The sequence below is a fragment of the Bufo bufo genome, chromosome 3 (genome assembly GCF_905171765.1).
Source record: "Bufo bufo chromosome 3, aBufBuf1.1, whole genome shotgun sequence".
NCBI classification, from domain to species: domain Eukaryota; kingdom Metazoa; phylum Chordata; class Amphibia; order Anura; family Bufonidae; genus Bufo; species Bufo bufo.
Window position 1 is genome coordinate 109319563 of NC_053391.1, and position 16192 is coordinate 109335754.

Genomic DNA, 16192 nt, shown 5'->3' on the forward strand with positions numbered 1-16192 from the left:
GCAGAATGCCACCACCTGCTGGTTCAGGTCCTGCTCCAGGTCTACCTGCTGCTGCTGGTGAGTAGAGTTGAGCGAACCCGAACTGTAAAGTTCGGGTTCGTACCGAACTTTAGGTTTTTCGGCACCCGAACATTTACGTAAAAGTTCGGTGTTCGGCGATTTTATGGCACTTTTTGAAAGGCTGCAAAGCAGCCAATCAACAAGCGTCATACTACTTGCCCCAAAAGGCCATCATAGCCATGCCTACTATTAACATGGCTGTGATTGGCCAACTGCAACATGTGACCCAGCCTCTATTTAGGCTGGAGTCACTTAGCGCCGCCCGTCACTCTGCTCAGATTAGTGTAGGGAGAGGCTGCAGCTGCTGTGAGGGAGAGATCAGGGAGCGATCTTATCAAGAACTGGTTTATGTACTCAGCGATCTACAGAAAAAGTGTTTTGTGGGTGCAGTGCACAATTTTTTTAAGCCTGCCCTGAGCCAACTACTGCTGAAAACAAACTTTTTTTTTCTTCATTTCATAAATATCAATACCTGATCGGCAGCCATTTTATGCAACGATAGTGCACCAGCATAGGCTATCTGCAAGTCCAGAAATACAGCTTTGGCATACTGGGGTGAAAAAACCCTCTAATATACTGCACATCTGGGATTAGACGTGCATAAGTGACTGTCACATTTAGGCCATAAATGCGGCTTTTTGGTTAGGGTGAAAAAACCCTCTAATATACTGCACATCTGGGATTAGACGTGCATAAGTGACTGTCACATTTAGGGCAGAAATACAGCTTTTTGGTTAGGGTAATAAAAACCCTCTAATATACTGCACATCTGGGATTACACGTGCATAAGTGATTGTCACATTTAGGCCATAAATACGGCTTTGGCATACTGGGGTGAAAAAAGCCTCTCATACTGCACATCTGGGATTACACGTGCATAAGTGACTGTCACATTTAGGACAGAAATACAGCTTTTTGGTTATGGTGAAAAAACCCTCTAATATACTGCACATCTGGGATTACACGTGCATAACTTTGGCCTTCCCGCCCACCGCCTCATATGCGACGTGTCCACCAGGTCGAACTCCACCTTGCACATGCTGGAGAGACTGTGCGAGCAGCAGCAGGCCATAGTGGAGTTTCAGCTGCAGCACGCACGGGTGAGTCGCACTGCAGAACAGCACCACTTCACCACCAATGACTGGGCCTCCATGCGAGACCTGTGTGCCCTGTTTCGAGTACTCCACCAACATGGCCAGTGGCGATGACGCCGTTATCAGCGTTACAATACCACTTCTATGTCTCCTTGAGAAAACACTTAGGGCGATGATGGAAGTGGATGTGGCCCAGGAGGAGGAAGAAGTGTCATCTCTAACACTTTCAGGCTAGTCTTTTAGAAGTGGCTCAGAAAGAGGATTTTTGCAACAGCAGAGGCCAGGTACAAATTTGGCCAGCCAGGGCACACTACTGGAGTACTAGGAGGATGAGGATGGGGATGAAGCATGATCACAGCGGGGTGGCATCCAACGCAGCTCGGGCCCATCACTGGTGCGTGGCTGGGGGGATACGGAGGACGCAGACGATACGCCTCCCACAGAGTACAGCTTGTCCTTACCTCTGAGCAGCCTGGCACACATGAGCGACTACATGCTGCAGTGCCTGTGCAACGACAGCAGAGTTGCCCACATTTTAACGTGTGCTGACTACTGGATGGCCACCCTGCTGGATCCCCGTTACAAAGACAATGTGCCGTCCTTAATTCCCTCACTGGAGCGTGATCAGAAGATGCGCGACTACAGGCGCACGCTGGTAGACGCGCTCCTGAGAGCATTCCCGACTGACGCCGGGGGACAAGTGGAAGCACAAGGTGAAGGCAGGGGAGGAGGAAGAGGTCGCCAACGCAGCTGTGTCAGCGCCAGCACCTCAGAAGGCAGGGTTAGCATGACCGACATGTGGAAAAGCTTTGTCACCTCGCCGCAACAACCGCTGATATGGAGCGTGTTAGCAGGAGGCAGCATTTGAACAACATGGTGGAACAGTACCTGTGCACACGACTTCACGTACTGACTGATGGTTCTGCCCCATTCAACTTCTGGGTCTCCAAATTGTCAGCATGGCCAGAGCTTGCCCTGTATGCCTTGGAGGTGCTGGCCTGCCCTGCAGCCAGTGTACTCTCTGAACGTGTATTTAGCATGGCAGGAGGCGTCATTACAGACAGACGCAGTCGCCTGTCCACAGCCAACTGTCACGGCTGAGGATGGGGGAAACCCTCAGCCGTGCGATGCCAGAAGATGGATGGTCGATGCAAAGCCAGGACAGGAATCGGGTCACCTCCTATCAATCCCTAATTCTGACCCTGTCTCCTAGCCGTATGAACCGACCCTGATGGTGGGAGGGCTCATACTCCGGAACCTTGAAGTCCCTTCTAGCCCTCAGGGTGGCCCTGGACTAGGAGCAGGGTAAGACGACCTGTTCCTCCTAGATACGGAGGAACAGGAGTCTCACTGGTCAAGCTACAAAGAAAGGGGAACATGAACAGCTTATGGCAATGGCAGGTAAATGCAACAACACAACACCTACCTGCCACAGACACAGAGCCTGGAACCCATGTGTAAGTGCTGCTGTCCACAAGAACTCAAACGAACACAGCACACACCACACCTCACACAGGAACTCAGGACCATAAGCTGCAATAATAAGGAGACCAAACACACACCTTCAATAACACCATGTAACATAACTTATGACCACAAGGGTGGCCCTCACTGGCAGATGGGATATAAACCAGGAGGAAGACTCCAGCTAACCATGGCTGAAGTACCCCTCAGACATCTGCTCTCAACTGAGGCTAAATAGCCCATGTAGCCACATCCACACAGACACACCCAGTGCACACACACTAGGAAGGGAATTAACCCTTCCCACACCAGGGAAGGGAAGACAGCCACTTAAAGGGGACGTGCACACATACAAAAACCTTGTGCACAACAAACAAACACAAGGCACACCTAATAGACAGGTTGCCAGGTGCAACCGCATGCAATGACAGCGAGCAGCCTAGCAACCAGCTCCAGCTGCTCGACTGCCACATACCTAATGTTGCCAGCGGCAACCACAGGTGAGGCAACATACTTCAGCCCTCACCTGTGATTGACAACAACCCCAGACCACAGGCAACTGCATGCGGTTCAGGAGTCACGGCCATACCATGGTCGTGACACTCCCACCCCTCAAAGCCCCCCTACCAAAAAAAAAAGGAAAACTAGTGAGGGACCAAACAAGGGGATAGGAGAAGGGGAAACAGCATCAGAACATGCGAGTCTCCCCAGGACTGCTGCCGGCCCCTGGAGCAACACACAGGAACCAGGAGCCGACTGCCAGGCTTCGGAGCAACACACAGGAACCGGAGACCAGCAAAGAAACAGCCCGGGGCGACCGCACTGACACTGCGTCCACTCTCTATTAGCGTCCCCAACTCCAGTCGCTGCCAACAGACACTCCTACCCAGCACACAGCCGGAACACCAATGCTGCCAGCAGACGACCAGAGATAGGAACATAGAGAGGGACGAGGGATCACCAACACGGACACGGAAGGTAAGGGAAAAAGCCACTTAAAGGGGAAGTGTCCAAATAAACATCACACTGCAGCTGTTACCGCAGGCAACGACATGCATTGCAATTATGTCCTGGGAGTCAGCCAGAAGGCCGAGACACTGCCACCACATGTACACAATACCAAATGTTGCCACGGGCAGCCACAGTGAAGGAAGTGTCACAGTGCACACCTACATAAACCTCGTGCACACCTACATACAAAGTGCATACATACACACACACCCAACCAGGTGTAACCGCATGCACTTGACAGCAAGCTGCCTAGCAACAGCCCAGGCTGCTATACTGCCAAGTACCAAATCATGTTGCCAGCGGCAACCACACGTGAGGCAACATACCAGCAGCCCTCACCATGTGGTTGACAATAAAACCAAACCGCAGGCAACTGCATGCGGATCCTGAGTCACGACCATGACCATGGTCGTGACACCAACGTAGACAAGCTCACGTCCATTAAAATGAACCAGGCTTGGATCCCACAAGACTTGTCTGTACCTTGTGCAGAATAGACATTTATACCACCATCAAACATGCATTCTTGTACTCAAGGCAAGTGCAATGATTCTTTGTTTTCTTTTTTTTTAATTTGTCCCAATATTTTGGGGGCTACCTACCCCAATAATGCTCTGCATTGCTGACAGGGAACTAAATTTAGTGAAAACATCTGTTACTGATCGGAAGATGCGCGACTACAAGTGCACGCTGCTGATGGCATTCCCACCTGACAGCGGGGGCACAGTGGAAGCACAAGGCGAAGGCAGAGGAGGAGGAAGAGGTCGCCAACGCAGCTGGAGCACCGCCATCACCTGAGAAGGCAGGGTTAGCATGGCCCAAATGTGGAAAAGCTTTGTCAGCCTTGGAGGTGCTGACCTGCCCTGCAGCCAGTGTATAGTGTGAACGTGTGTTTAGCACGGCAGAGAGCATTATCACAGGCCGCAGCCAATGTGGACAAGCTTATGTTTATTAAAATGAACCAGGCATGGATCCCACAGGACTTGTCCATACCTTGTGCAGAATAGACATTTATACCAGCCTCAACCATCCATTCTTGTACTAAAGTGCACTTATTCTTTGTTTTATTTTGTTATATGTCCCAATATTTTGGGGGATACCCCAATTTAAAAATAAAAAATAACACAAATCAGTGTTGGCTACCTATTCCTCCTTCACCGCCGCTTCCACCTACACCGCCACATCCACCGCCTCCTCAACCTCCTTCTCCTAGATCCAGATTGTTATTTAAAAATGTTCTGTATTTTATGTTATTTTAAGTCATTTCCCTATCCACATTTGTTTGCAGAACAGTTGCCATGCTCTTAAGCACATTTTGATGCCTTTTGCAGCCCTCTAGCCCTTTCCAGGACTATTTTAGAGCCATTTTAGTGCCCAAAAGTTCGGGTCCCCATTGACTTCAATGGGGTTCGGGGTCAAGTTCGGGTCCCGAACCCGAACTTTTTTTTCAAGTTCGGCCGAACCTGCCGAACCCGAACATCCAGGTGTCCGCTCAACTCTACTGGTGAGTAATTTCTTCACTATGCGGTTGAAGACAGCTGCTTATCAGTGACTGTAGACTCAGGCTGCAGCTGCTGATGAAGCTGGTACTGCTGCTGCAATCCCACCCCTCCCCAGTAGTGTTGATCACGAATATTCGAATTGCGAATCGAGAATTCGCGAATATTTAGAATATAGTGATATATATTCGTAATTTTGAATATTCGAGATTTTTTTTTAATCAGTACACATGATCCCTCCCTGCTTCTAGCTTGTGGGCCAATGAGAAGGCTGAAATATAGTGCCTTTTGTTGTAAGACATTTTCTAACAATTTTTTTCTCTATGTGAAATAGGCGCTGAATTCAGGTGCGTATAACGCTTTATAATCCGTACTCTCATAAACCACTGATATTACACTGGTGTATGGGAGTAAGGATCTCACTGGGGTGCAGTGAGCCATGTACTGCACACATCACTGCTCCTGCCTGTCTGCTTTGGTAGAGACAGTGTTCTGCCAGATTTCTATACCTTGCCAAAATGCTATACCGGAAGTGACGCGACCGCACAGGAATCAGCTGGAGGAGGGTGTGTACGGCGCTGCGCAAGCGCACATCCACTGGATTGCCCCAATATCCCACACTCAGCTCTGCAATGTGGTGACCTCGATATTCTGCACTCAGCTCTGCGGTAAGGATGAACTGCTCCTTATGATTTGTGCGCGCATGTGCGCACTCAGGGGTAGGGAGATCTGATGGAACATTTTGCTCTGGGAAATCTACCTACCCCTAAGTGCGCACGCGCAGTGTACGGTTTCGCGCATGCGCATGAAGTCCTTCTCCTGTGGCGCTGCAATGATTCTTTGCTAATCCAGTCGATGTGCGCTTGCGCAGCGCCGCACACACCCTCCTCCAGCTGATTCCTGTGCGGCCGCGTCACTTCCGGTATAGCGTTTTGGCAAGGTATAGAAATCTGGCAGGTGGGCTATGTCAGGTTTTAGCAGAGTGGGCACAGGGAGCCATATGTATGTGAGCACAGCTGAGCGAGTGCAGGGCAGGGGCCCACATACACATCGCTCCTCCTGCCTGTGCCCACTGTGCTAAAGCTTGACATAGACCATCCCCCCACATCTGAAGATTTTTGCTGCTGATACTAGTGTGCACCAGCCCCCCCACCCCCACACAGTTCAAGGTGAGGGGAGACTGCCCTATGGCACACTGTCCTCCATATGAGTATGAACAGCAAGCAGAGTTCTTGGAGGGAGGAACACACTGTTCTCTATATGATAAGTCTTTTATACAGAACAGAGTGACCAACCCCCCCTACCCCCGCTCAGGAACTCTGCTTGCTTCTGCCCCAGCAGAGCCACCACTTCCCTACACTAACCATCCACCCACTAACTTTTGTTTTAAACATAGAGGCACTCACTTCTCACAACTCACTTTGTGGCACGCAGTGAAACTTGCCGGCGACACTGGGGGCTGGAGTGCAGTGGCTTCACTGAGCAAGGCAGTGCCGTGCTCAGTTCTGTCTGCTGCTGCGATACACCGGCCAATCAGCAGCAGGAGCTTAGCACTGCTAAATGCTGATTGGCCAGTGCAGTCCCCAGCAGACAGAGGAAAGTGAGCGCTCACCTGGCTGCAGGGCTGGCTGTCAGGGACATCGCTGTCTGTGCACTGTGTTGTGCACACAATGTATGTAAGGGAGGAGGGGGGGCCCGAGCAGAGAGGGAAGCAGGGCTCGTCTGAACCGCAGATAGGGCTGTGGCAATAGCATAATACACAACTGGAGAGATTGTAGGGGCGGGGTCTTCTATCCACTCCGGGCCCCCCTCAGCACGGGCCCCGTAGCAGATGCGTGGTCTGCCTATATTGGCGGTACGCCACTGCCCTCAGGTGCTGCACCTGAGGGGTTAATTGTGCGTATCATAGCCCCCTGTAAGAGATCATGTGCTGTCAGGCAGGAGGGGGCACACCCCCCTCCCTCCCCAGTTTTAAATTCATTGGTGGCCAGTGGGCCCCCCTCCCTCCCTTGTATTTAACACATTGGTGGCCAGTGCGGCCGACCCCCCCTCCCTCCCCTGTAGTTAACACATTGGTGGCCAGTGCGGCCGGCCCCCCCTCCCTCCCCTGTAGTTAACACATTGGTGGCCAGTGCGGCCGCCCCCCCGTCCCTCCCCTGTAGTTAACACATTGGTGGCCAGTGTGGCCTGCCCCCCCTCCCTCCATACAACACAGATCTGAAAAGGACAGTTGCATTTGCAATTACATGTGTTCAGTAGGGATGAAAAGACTCGTGTTCCAAAGTTCAGTTTGGTAACCGAACTTGACCCCTGACCCGAACCTAATTGAAGTCAATGGGGACCTGAACTTTGGGGCTGTAAAATGGCTGTAAAATAGTCATAGAGAGGGATAGAGGGCTGCAAAAGGAAGCAAAATGGGGGTAAGAGCTGGACAATTGCCTGGCAAACAAATGTGGATAGGGAAATTACATAGAATACACAACATAGAATACATAAAAATAAAAAATAATAATCTTGAACCAGGAGGCGGATCTCCAAGTGGAGTAGGAAGTTAAAGAGGTGGTGGACCTGGCGGTGTAGTGTAAAGAGGCAGAGAAGGCGGAAGAGGAAGCAACACTGTTTTTGTTGTTTTTTATTTTTATTTTTTATTTTTTTGTCTGTCTACGGGCCAGTTTTCACCTTCCTGCCCAGGCTATTTTTTGCAAATCTCACATGTCACTTTATGTGGTAATAACTTTGGAACACTTTTACTTATCCAAAACATTATTGTTTTGTTTTCTCGTGACACATTGTATTTCATGACTGTGGTAGATTTAAGTCAATATATTTCACCTTTATTTCTGAAAAAAAAAATGTTATACATTTTTCAAACTTTCAAGAAGATTTCCCAAACCATTTTTTTAAGCACCAATTCAGTTATAACGGGATTTTGAAGAGCTTACATAATGGAACTCATCCATAAATAATGTCATTTTAGAAAATACACACCTCAAATTATTCAAAACTGTTGTTACAAACTGTGTTAACCCTTTAGGTGTTCCACAAGAACTAAAGGAAAATGGAAGTGAAATTTAAAATTTCATTATTTTTTAGTGCTGATTCTTCATGTTAATTATTTTTTTCTTGCCACACAGCAAGGGTTAACAGCAAAATAAACCTCAATATGCATTAGTCTGATTCTGCAGGTTACAGAAATACCCCATATGTGGTGGTAAACTTCTGTAGGGGCACATGGCAGTGGTCAGAAGGGAAGTAGCGCCATATGGTTTTTGGAGGCAGATTTTGCTAGAATGGTTTTTGGGCAACATTTTGTATTTGAAGAGACCCTGACGTACCCCTACAGTGGAAACCCTCAAAAAGTGACCCCATTTTGGAAACTACACCACTCAAAGAATATATTAAGGGGTGCACTGGGCACTTTGACCCCAAAAGGGTTTTTACGAAATTTAGAAACACTTGGTTGTGAAAATGAACAGTTTAATTTCTTCCAACAAAATGTTGCATTAGCCCCAAATTTTTCATTTGCACAAGGGGTAACAGGAGAAAAAGCATCCTATAATTTGTTACCCATTTTCTCCTGAATATGGCAACACTCCATATGTGGTGGCAAACTGCTGTAGGGGCACATGGCAGGACTCAGAATGGAAGGAGAGCCAAATGGCTTTTGCAGTGTAGATTTTGATAGATTGGTTTATGGTCGCCATTGGTTTCTTTTTTGCGCGATTGTCATGTGGGGGTCCATTTTTTGTGGAATGTGATGATGTTCTCATTGGTACTATTTTGGGTTACATATGACTTTTTAATCACTCGATATTTCGCATTTTGTAAGGTGAAGTGATAAAAACTGGCACAGTTTTTATTTATTTATTTTCACAGCATTCACCTGACAGGGTGTATCATACGGACGCAGCGATATCTAATATGTCTATTTTTTTTTCCGTTAAATTTTACACAGTAAAAGCATTTTTGACTAGAAAAAGATCTTTTTTTTGTGTTGCCATTTTCTGAGAGATAGATTTCATTTATTTATTTTTAGCGATGGTCTTAGGTAGAGTCTGTTTTGGCACAGTTTTTTAACAGTATTCTCCTGAGGGGGCATATCATGTGATACTTTTATAGAACAGGTTGTTACGGACGCAGCAATACCTAATGTGTCTATTATTTTTTTTATTATTGTTAAGTTTTACATGGCAAAAGCATTTTTGAAAAGAATAAAATCTTGTTTTTGTGTTGCCATTTTCTGAGGGCAATATTATTATTTTTTTAGCACTTGTCTCAGGTAGAGTCATTTTTTGTGGGATGAGATGACGGTTTGATTGGTACCATTTTGGGGTACAGTACATACAACTTTTTGATCACTTGATATTACACTTTTTGTGAGGGAAGATGACCAAAAAATGGCACTGTTTTTGTTTACAGCCTTCCCCTGATGCAATCCATTTGTCTAGCTCCTGTGTGAGCCTGCAACTCACTGAGAGTATCATGGCACCTGATCTTCCCTCACAAAACTACAATCCCTAGCTTTCTTGCTGTGAGTGTAGATGTATATCGATTGGTTGCCTGATATCACAGTCCAGTCACGCCCCCTCTACTCAGTAATCACCATCACACTGACACTCCCTTTGTTTCACAAGACATTTAGCTGATAGCAACACACTGAGCATGCTCGACCTAACAAAGGCCCAGAACTACAGGTCGATGCCATGGTAATTTATGAGGAAAACAGTGGGTAGCAGAGGAAGAAAACTACTTTTATAACTACTAAATGGTAAATATGTGAAATTTACATTATATTAGGTTATTATTGACAATGAATTAGTCTAAAACATGTTATATTTATGGTAACCGGAATACCCCTTTAAATGGGGCAGACCCATCAGTCAGTACGTGCAGACGTGTGCACGGTACTCTTCCACCATGTTGCTGAAATGCTGCCTCCTGCTAAAATGTTCCGCTAAGAGTTCTGACCTCACCATTAGTAGAGCGGTATTCGGGGCTACAAGATGACGCAGAACGTCCTGTCGTCTGCATGCACCAGAGGAAGGTGTTTCATTTGGGCGCATAGCTGGCACAAATCAACAATGTCCTCTCCCTGCATCAGGAGCTCCACAATTAACAGACTGATTAACAGATTGATTAACTCTCCTATTACAGTAAGGCGTATGCAAAGGTGGTGTTTTGAACCCCCAAAAGTGGTTTTATGTCCCAGACATAAATTAAATTAATTAAGTTTGGAACCCTAAAAAATTGCTTTATGTGACCGACACAATAAACAGATTGATTAACTCTCCTATTACAGTAAGACGGACGCAAAGACGATGTTTCGAACCCCCCGAAATGGCTTCATGACACTGACAGAATTAACACCCTGATTAGCTCTCCTATTACAGTAAGACAGATGCAAAGGCGGTGTTTCGAACCCCAAAAATTGTCTTTATGTTACTAACACAATTAACACACTGATTAACTCTCCTATTACAGTAAGACGGACGCAAAGGCGGTGTTTGGAACCCAAAAATAGTTTTATGTCCCTGACACAATTAACAGACTGATTAACTATTCTATTACAGTAAGAGCCGGTGTTTTGAACCCCAAAAAATGGCTATAGGTCACACACAGAATTAACAGCCCGAGTAAGTATTGTATTTCTTTTTCACTGCCGCAAAGGAGGTGTATTGCACGGATCAAAAATACCTACAGGTCACCCACAGACTTACAGACTTAACAGACAGCCTAACACTGTCCCTCACTGCAGCAGCGTCCTGTCCCTACACTAGTTAGAGCAGAATGGCAACGCAACACGTGATCCAGGATTATGCATGTAGGGTCACGTGCTGTGCCGTCCAATCACAGCCATGCCAATACTAGGCATGACTGTGATGGCTTCGAAGTGCTCACAACTTAAAAGCTTGTTTATTGGCTGCTCTGCAGCCTTTCAACAGGCTTTATTTAAAATCTGTACACCGAACAAGAAAACGGACTTCCAAGCCAATGTCCAGGTTCGGGCACCCGGACACCGCAATGTGCGGTACGGTCTGGCTTTGCTTATCCCTAGTGTGCAGCATTCTTCATTCACCTCCTCTGTATAGGTGACCCTTACTGGAAAGCACAGAAAATACTATGTTCCCGCACTGTTTTCACACATCTGCAATGTACATTTGGATGCTAGTAATACAATACAATATCATGCTGTTATTAATGTGCACGTTTCTTGGTAGATGTTTTAACAGAGGAACAAAATGAAATGATTTCTCAACTAACTGGATGCGCCGATCAGTTCTTACCAAAAGTGTGTGACCCTTCACCGTACCGCAGCATCACTGGAGAGTGTAATAATAGGTAAGGAAAATCTCAGCAGAGGAGTAATGACCTGCCTTATATGAACAAGCTGAAAACATCAGTCATAGTATTAAATAATCATACTATTTGAGATAAAGCTAAGAATAAACTGTATGTACTGTGTGTGTGTGTGTATATATATATATATATATATATATATATACAGTACAGACCAAAAGTTTGGACACACCTTCTCATTCAAAGAGTTTTCTTTATTTTCATGACTATGATGGCATCAAAACTATGAATTAACACATGTGGAATTATATACATAACAAACAAGTGTGAAACAACTGAAAATTTGTCATATTCTAGGTTCTTCAAAGTAGCCACCTTTTGCTTTGATTACTGCTTTGCACACTCTTGGCATTCTCTTGAAGAGCTTCAAGAGGTAGTCCCCTGAAATGGTCTTCCAACAGTCTTGAAGGAGTTCCCAGAGATGCTTAGCACTTGTTGGCCCTTTTGCCTTCACTCTGCGGTCCAGCTCAGCCCAAACCATCTCGATTGGGTTCAGGTCCGGTGACTGTGGAGGCCAGGTCATCTGGTGCAGCACCCCATCACTCTCCTTCATGGTCAAATAGCCCTTACTTTTAAAGTTTTCCCAATTTTTCGGCTGACTGATTGACCTTCATTTCTTAAAGTAATGATGGCCACTCGTTTTTCTTTACTTAGCTGCTTTTTTCTTGCCATAATACAAATTCTAACAGTCTATTCAGTAGGACTATCAGCTGTGTATCCACCTGACTTCTCCTCAACGCCACTGATGGTCCCAACCCCATTTATAAGGCAAGAAATCCCACTTATTAAACCTGACAGCGCACACCTGTGAAGTGAAAACCATTTCAGGGGACTACCTCTTGAAGCTCATCAAGAGAATGCCAAAAGTGTGCAAAGCAGTAATCAAAGCTAAAGGTGGCTACTTTGAAGAACCTAGAATATGACATATTTTTAGTTGTTTCACACTTGTTTGTTATGTATATAATTCCACATGTGTTAATTCATAGTTTTGATGCCTTCATAGTCATGAAAATAAAGAAAACTCTTTGAATGAGAAGGGATGTCCAAACTTTTGGTCTGTACTGTATATATATATATATATATATATATATTAGTGTTGAGCGAAGTATTCGAATTTGGTCTGAAGTTTAGGAAAATAATTTGTAGTGAATTCAATTTCTTGGCTAACTTTGGCAAAGTTGCCAAATCAAATATTTCAAAACTTTGCTGATCTCTGATATACATTCTACATAATAAAAGCCCTGTGTGCGTGCGCTGTGTCCGTGCGTGTGTGACAATTTTACACTCAGTATGAGCAGCGACACGGCGCTCCACACGCTGCCTGCACTGCCCACCAGTGGCGTACTAAGAGGGGGGGGGCGTGGGGGGCGGCCCGCCTCGGGTGCTGGCTCTCAGGGGCTGCCAGAGGCCAGAAACAATGAGTGCTTCCATCAATACAGATGGAAGCGCTCATTGCTGGGAGCTGGGTCCTGTCACTCACCGCTCAGCTTCCTCGCTCTTCCCCTCCTTCAGGCCGGTGGCGCTCTGAATGGTGAAGCAGGGAGACTTCTCTCTGCTCCACCATTCAGCCTGCAGACACAGATCACGCTGCCAGCCTGTGTGGGCGGAGCCTCCAAACCAGAGATCTGCATCAGCTCTGCCCACACAGTGCTGCAGAGCGATCTGTGCCTGCAGGGGAGAGAGGACTGTGAGCTTCAGGAACGGGACAAGGTGAGTAGTTAGTGTGTGTTTTTTTTTTTTTTATGCAGAAGGGGCAGAGAGGACTTTATCACTATGGAGGGGCCAGAGAGGACATTACTAATGTCAAGGGGGCACAATGGGCATTTCTAGTATGGAGAAGGCACAGAGCCAGACGGCATTAATCCAATGAAGGGGGCACAGTGGTCATTATTACTGTGAAGGAGGCACAGTGGGTATTATTACTGTGAACGGGGCAAAATGGCGATTTCTACTATATAGGGGGCACAGAGGGCATTACTAGCACAGTGGGCATTACTACTATTAAGGGGGCACAATGGGGATTATTATTGTAAAGGGGGCACAAAGAGGGCATTACAACTGTGAAAGGTTCACATAGAGGGCATAACTACTGTGAGAGGGCGCAATGTGGGTATAACTACTGTGAGGGGGCACACATCTGTACAACACTACTGTGAGGGGGTACAACTTTTTAAAAGTATTGGGGGGAGGGGTGCCACAGAAAGGACCCGCCCCAGGTGCCAAACACCCTAGGCACACTACTGCCGCCCACACCTGCGCACTAGCCAATCACCGCCGCCGCTCGCAGTTTACGGTGTGAGCGCCGCCATTACTGTCCGTGCATCACAGAGCTGCACAGTCCCAGCACTATCAGCCACAGAGAGCAGCCCCTGCCAGCAGTCTCACCTACCAGTCGCTGCCAGCATCCTCCTCACCACCAGTCAGTGCCAACCGTCTCAGCCATCAGTCAGTGCCACCAGCCACAGCCACCAGTCACAGTGCCAGCAGTCTCAACCACCAGTCAGTGCCAGCAGTCTCAGCACCACCAGTCAGTGCCAGCCGTAGCAGTATGTACAGCCCTATGCAGTCATTGTATTCTATTACATCGGGCCCCGCTCACTGTAGTATTAATAGTTAACGTGTAGGCATGGGAGCTGTTTTAAACTATAGTAATTCTCTGCAGCATAAAGAAATCCATGTATTACGGTACTCACTTGAAACTCCTGTAGGCAGGCTGGGCGGCAGCAGCATAACGTCATTCACTACATCACGCGCCTGCTCTGCCTGCTTCATTCATAAAGTGGGAGGAACAGGCGTGTGACGTAGTGAATGACGTTACGCTGCTGTAGAGGGTTACTGTAATTTAAAACAGCGCCCATGCCTACACGTTAACTATTAATACTACAGTGAGCGGGGCCCTGTGTAATAGAATACAGTGACTGCATCGGGCCCCGCTGCCATTACAACACCAGACGCCGTCCCCCACCCCCTGCATTGGGGGTCATTCACTATTTTACACAGGGACACTGTTATGGGGGGGGGGGGGGAATCTGTGGATGACACTGTTTTGGGGGGTAATCTGTGGATGACACATATATAGCATAAGATGCTATATATGTGTCATCCACAGATCCCCCCCATAGCAGTGTCATCCACAGATCCCCCCCATAATGTTGTCATCCACAGATCCCCCCCATAACGTCGTCATCCACAGATCTCCCCCCATAACGGTGTCATCCACAGATCCCCCATAATGGTGTCATCCACAGATCCCCCCATAACAGTGCCATCCACAGATCCCCCATAACAGTGCCATCCACAGATCCCCCATAACAGTGCCATCCACAGATCCCCATAACAGTGCCATCCACAGATCCCCATAACAGTGCCATCCACAGATCCCCATAACAGTGCCATCCACAGATCCCCCATAACAGTGTCATCCACACATCCTCCATAACAGTGCCATCCACAGATCCCGCATAACAGTGCCATCCACAGATCCACCATAACAGTGTCATCCACACATCCTCCATAACAGTGTCATCCACAGATCCACCATAATAGTGTCATCCACAGATCCACCATAATAGTGTCATCCACAGACTACCATTAGTTCAAAACCCACCAAAAGCACACCTTTTGGTTCAAAAAATTTTTTTCTTATTGTCCTCCTCTAAAACCTAGGTGCGTCTTTTGGCCCGGTGTGTCCTATAGGGCGAAAAATGCGGTAATTACTATAAAAAATAAAATAAAAACAGCAGGCTGTTCACCCACCGGAATAGCCTGCCGGAGAAGGCTGGCGCTAATGTGAAAGTAGCCTAAGAGGCCATAAACACTTATTTAAGCCGCATTATTATCAGTAAGATAAGAGCTGAGCTATAATGAGTGTTTGAAAAGTCAGAGAGCAGAGATAAGGAGTTCGTCAGCTCCCCAACTTACGGAAAAGACAGAAAATCTACAGGCTGCTTCTAGAGCATGTCAACTCTGTACAGACAAAAGGGCTCCATATTTTTAATAAAGACCAATTGAAAAAATGAGTACAATGCAATAATAAAAACAAATGACCCTAAGTTGTACATAGCCTTTAAATGAGCTGCCCAGAATTAGAAAAAACTGCTTTTAAGCAAAAACAGAGCCTATCCACAGTTAGTGTATTGCACTGTATAGCCCTCTTGACCTTAATATATTGCACCTATGCTGCAATCCCAGATACAATCCATGAACAGCTGCTTCTATAAAAATAAAAATTAATTAATTGTGAACAACCTCTTTAAGAATGTATTCCTTACTGTTCACTAATTAATACATAGAAATATATGCATATATATTTTTTTTTACAGAAAGACAGCTATTCTCGGTGCATCCAACACTGCATACAAACGCCTTCTCAAGCCAGAATACGAGGATGGTATATCACTGCCACAAGGCTGGACTCAAAGCCGTCCCATCAATGGGTTTACTCTACCATTGGTAAGAATATCTTACACACTGTAGTTACATAGTTCATAAGGTTGAGAACAAACATCCATCTAAAGCAACCTATAATCCTACTGTGTTGATCCAGTGAAAGGCAAAACTCCTATGAGATGGTTTCCAATAGCCCAGTATTGGAGGAACATTTCATTCCTGACTCCAAATATAGCAATCAGAATAAATCTCTGAATTAACGTCCCATCTGCAGAAAGCTAGTACCATAAATTCAAGAAAGGCATCCAGGCTTGTGAA

At 46.5% G+C, this 16192-nt stretch overlaps 1 protein-coding gene across 1 annotated transcript in view; it reads left to right on the plus strand.

Moving 5' to 3' along the window:
* Positions 1 to 16192, plus strand: part of LOC120993647 (myeloperoxidase-like) — a 78661-nt gene that overhangs the window by 37890 nt on the left and 24579 nt on the right. The window contains exons 4-5 of the mRNA XM_040422125.1: positions 11347 to 11467; positions 15808 to 15937. Coding sequence (XP_040278059.1) covers positions 11347 to 11467; positions 15808 to 15937 — 251 coding nt within the window. The remainder of the gene's footprint in view (positions 1 to 11346; positions 11468 to 15807; positions 15938 to 16192) is intronic.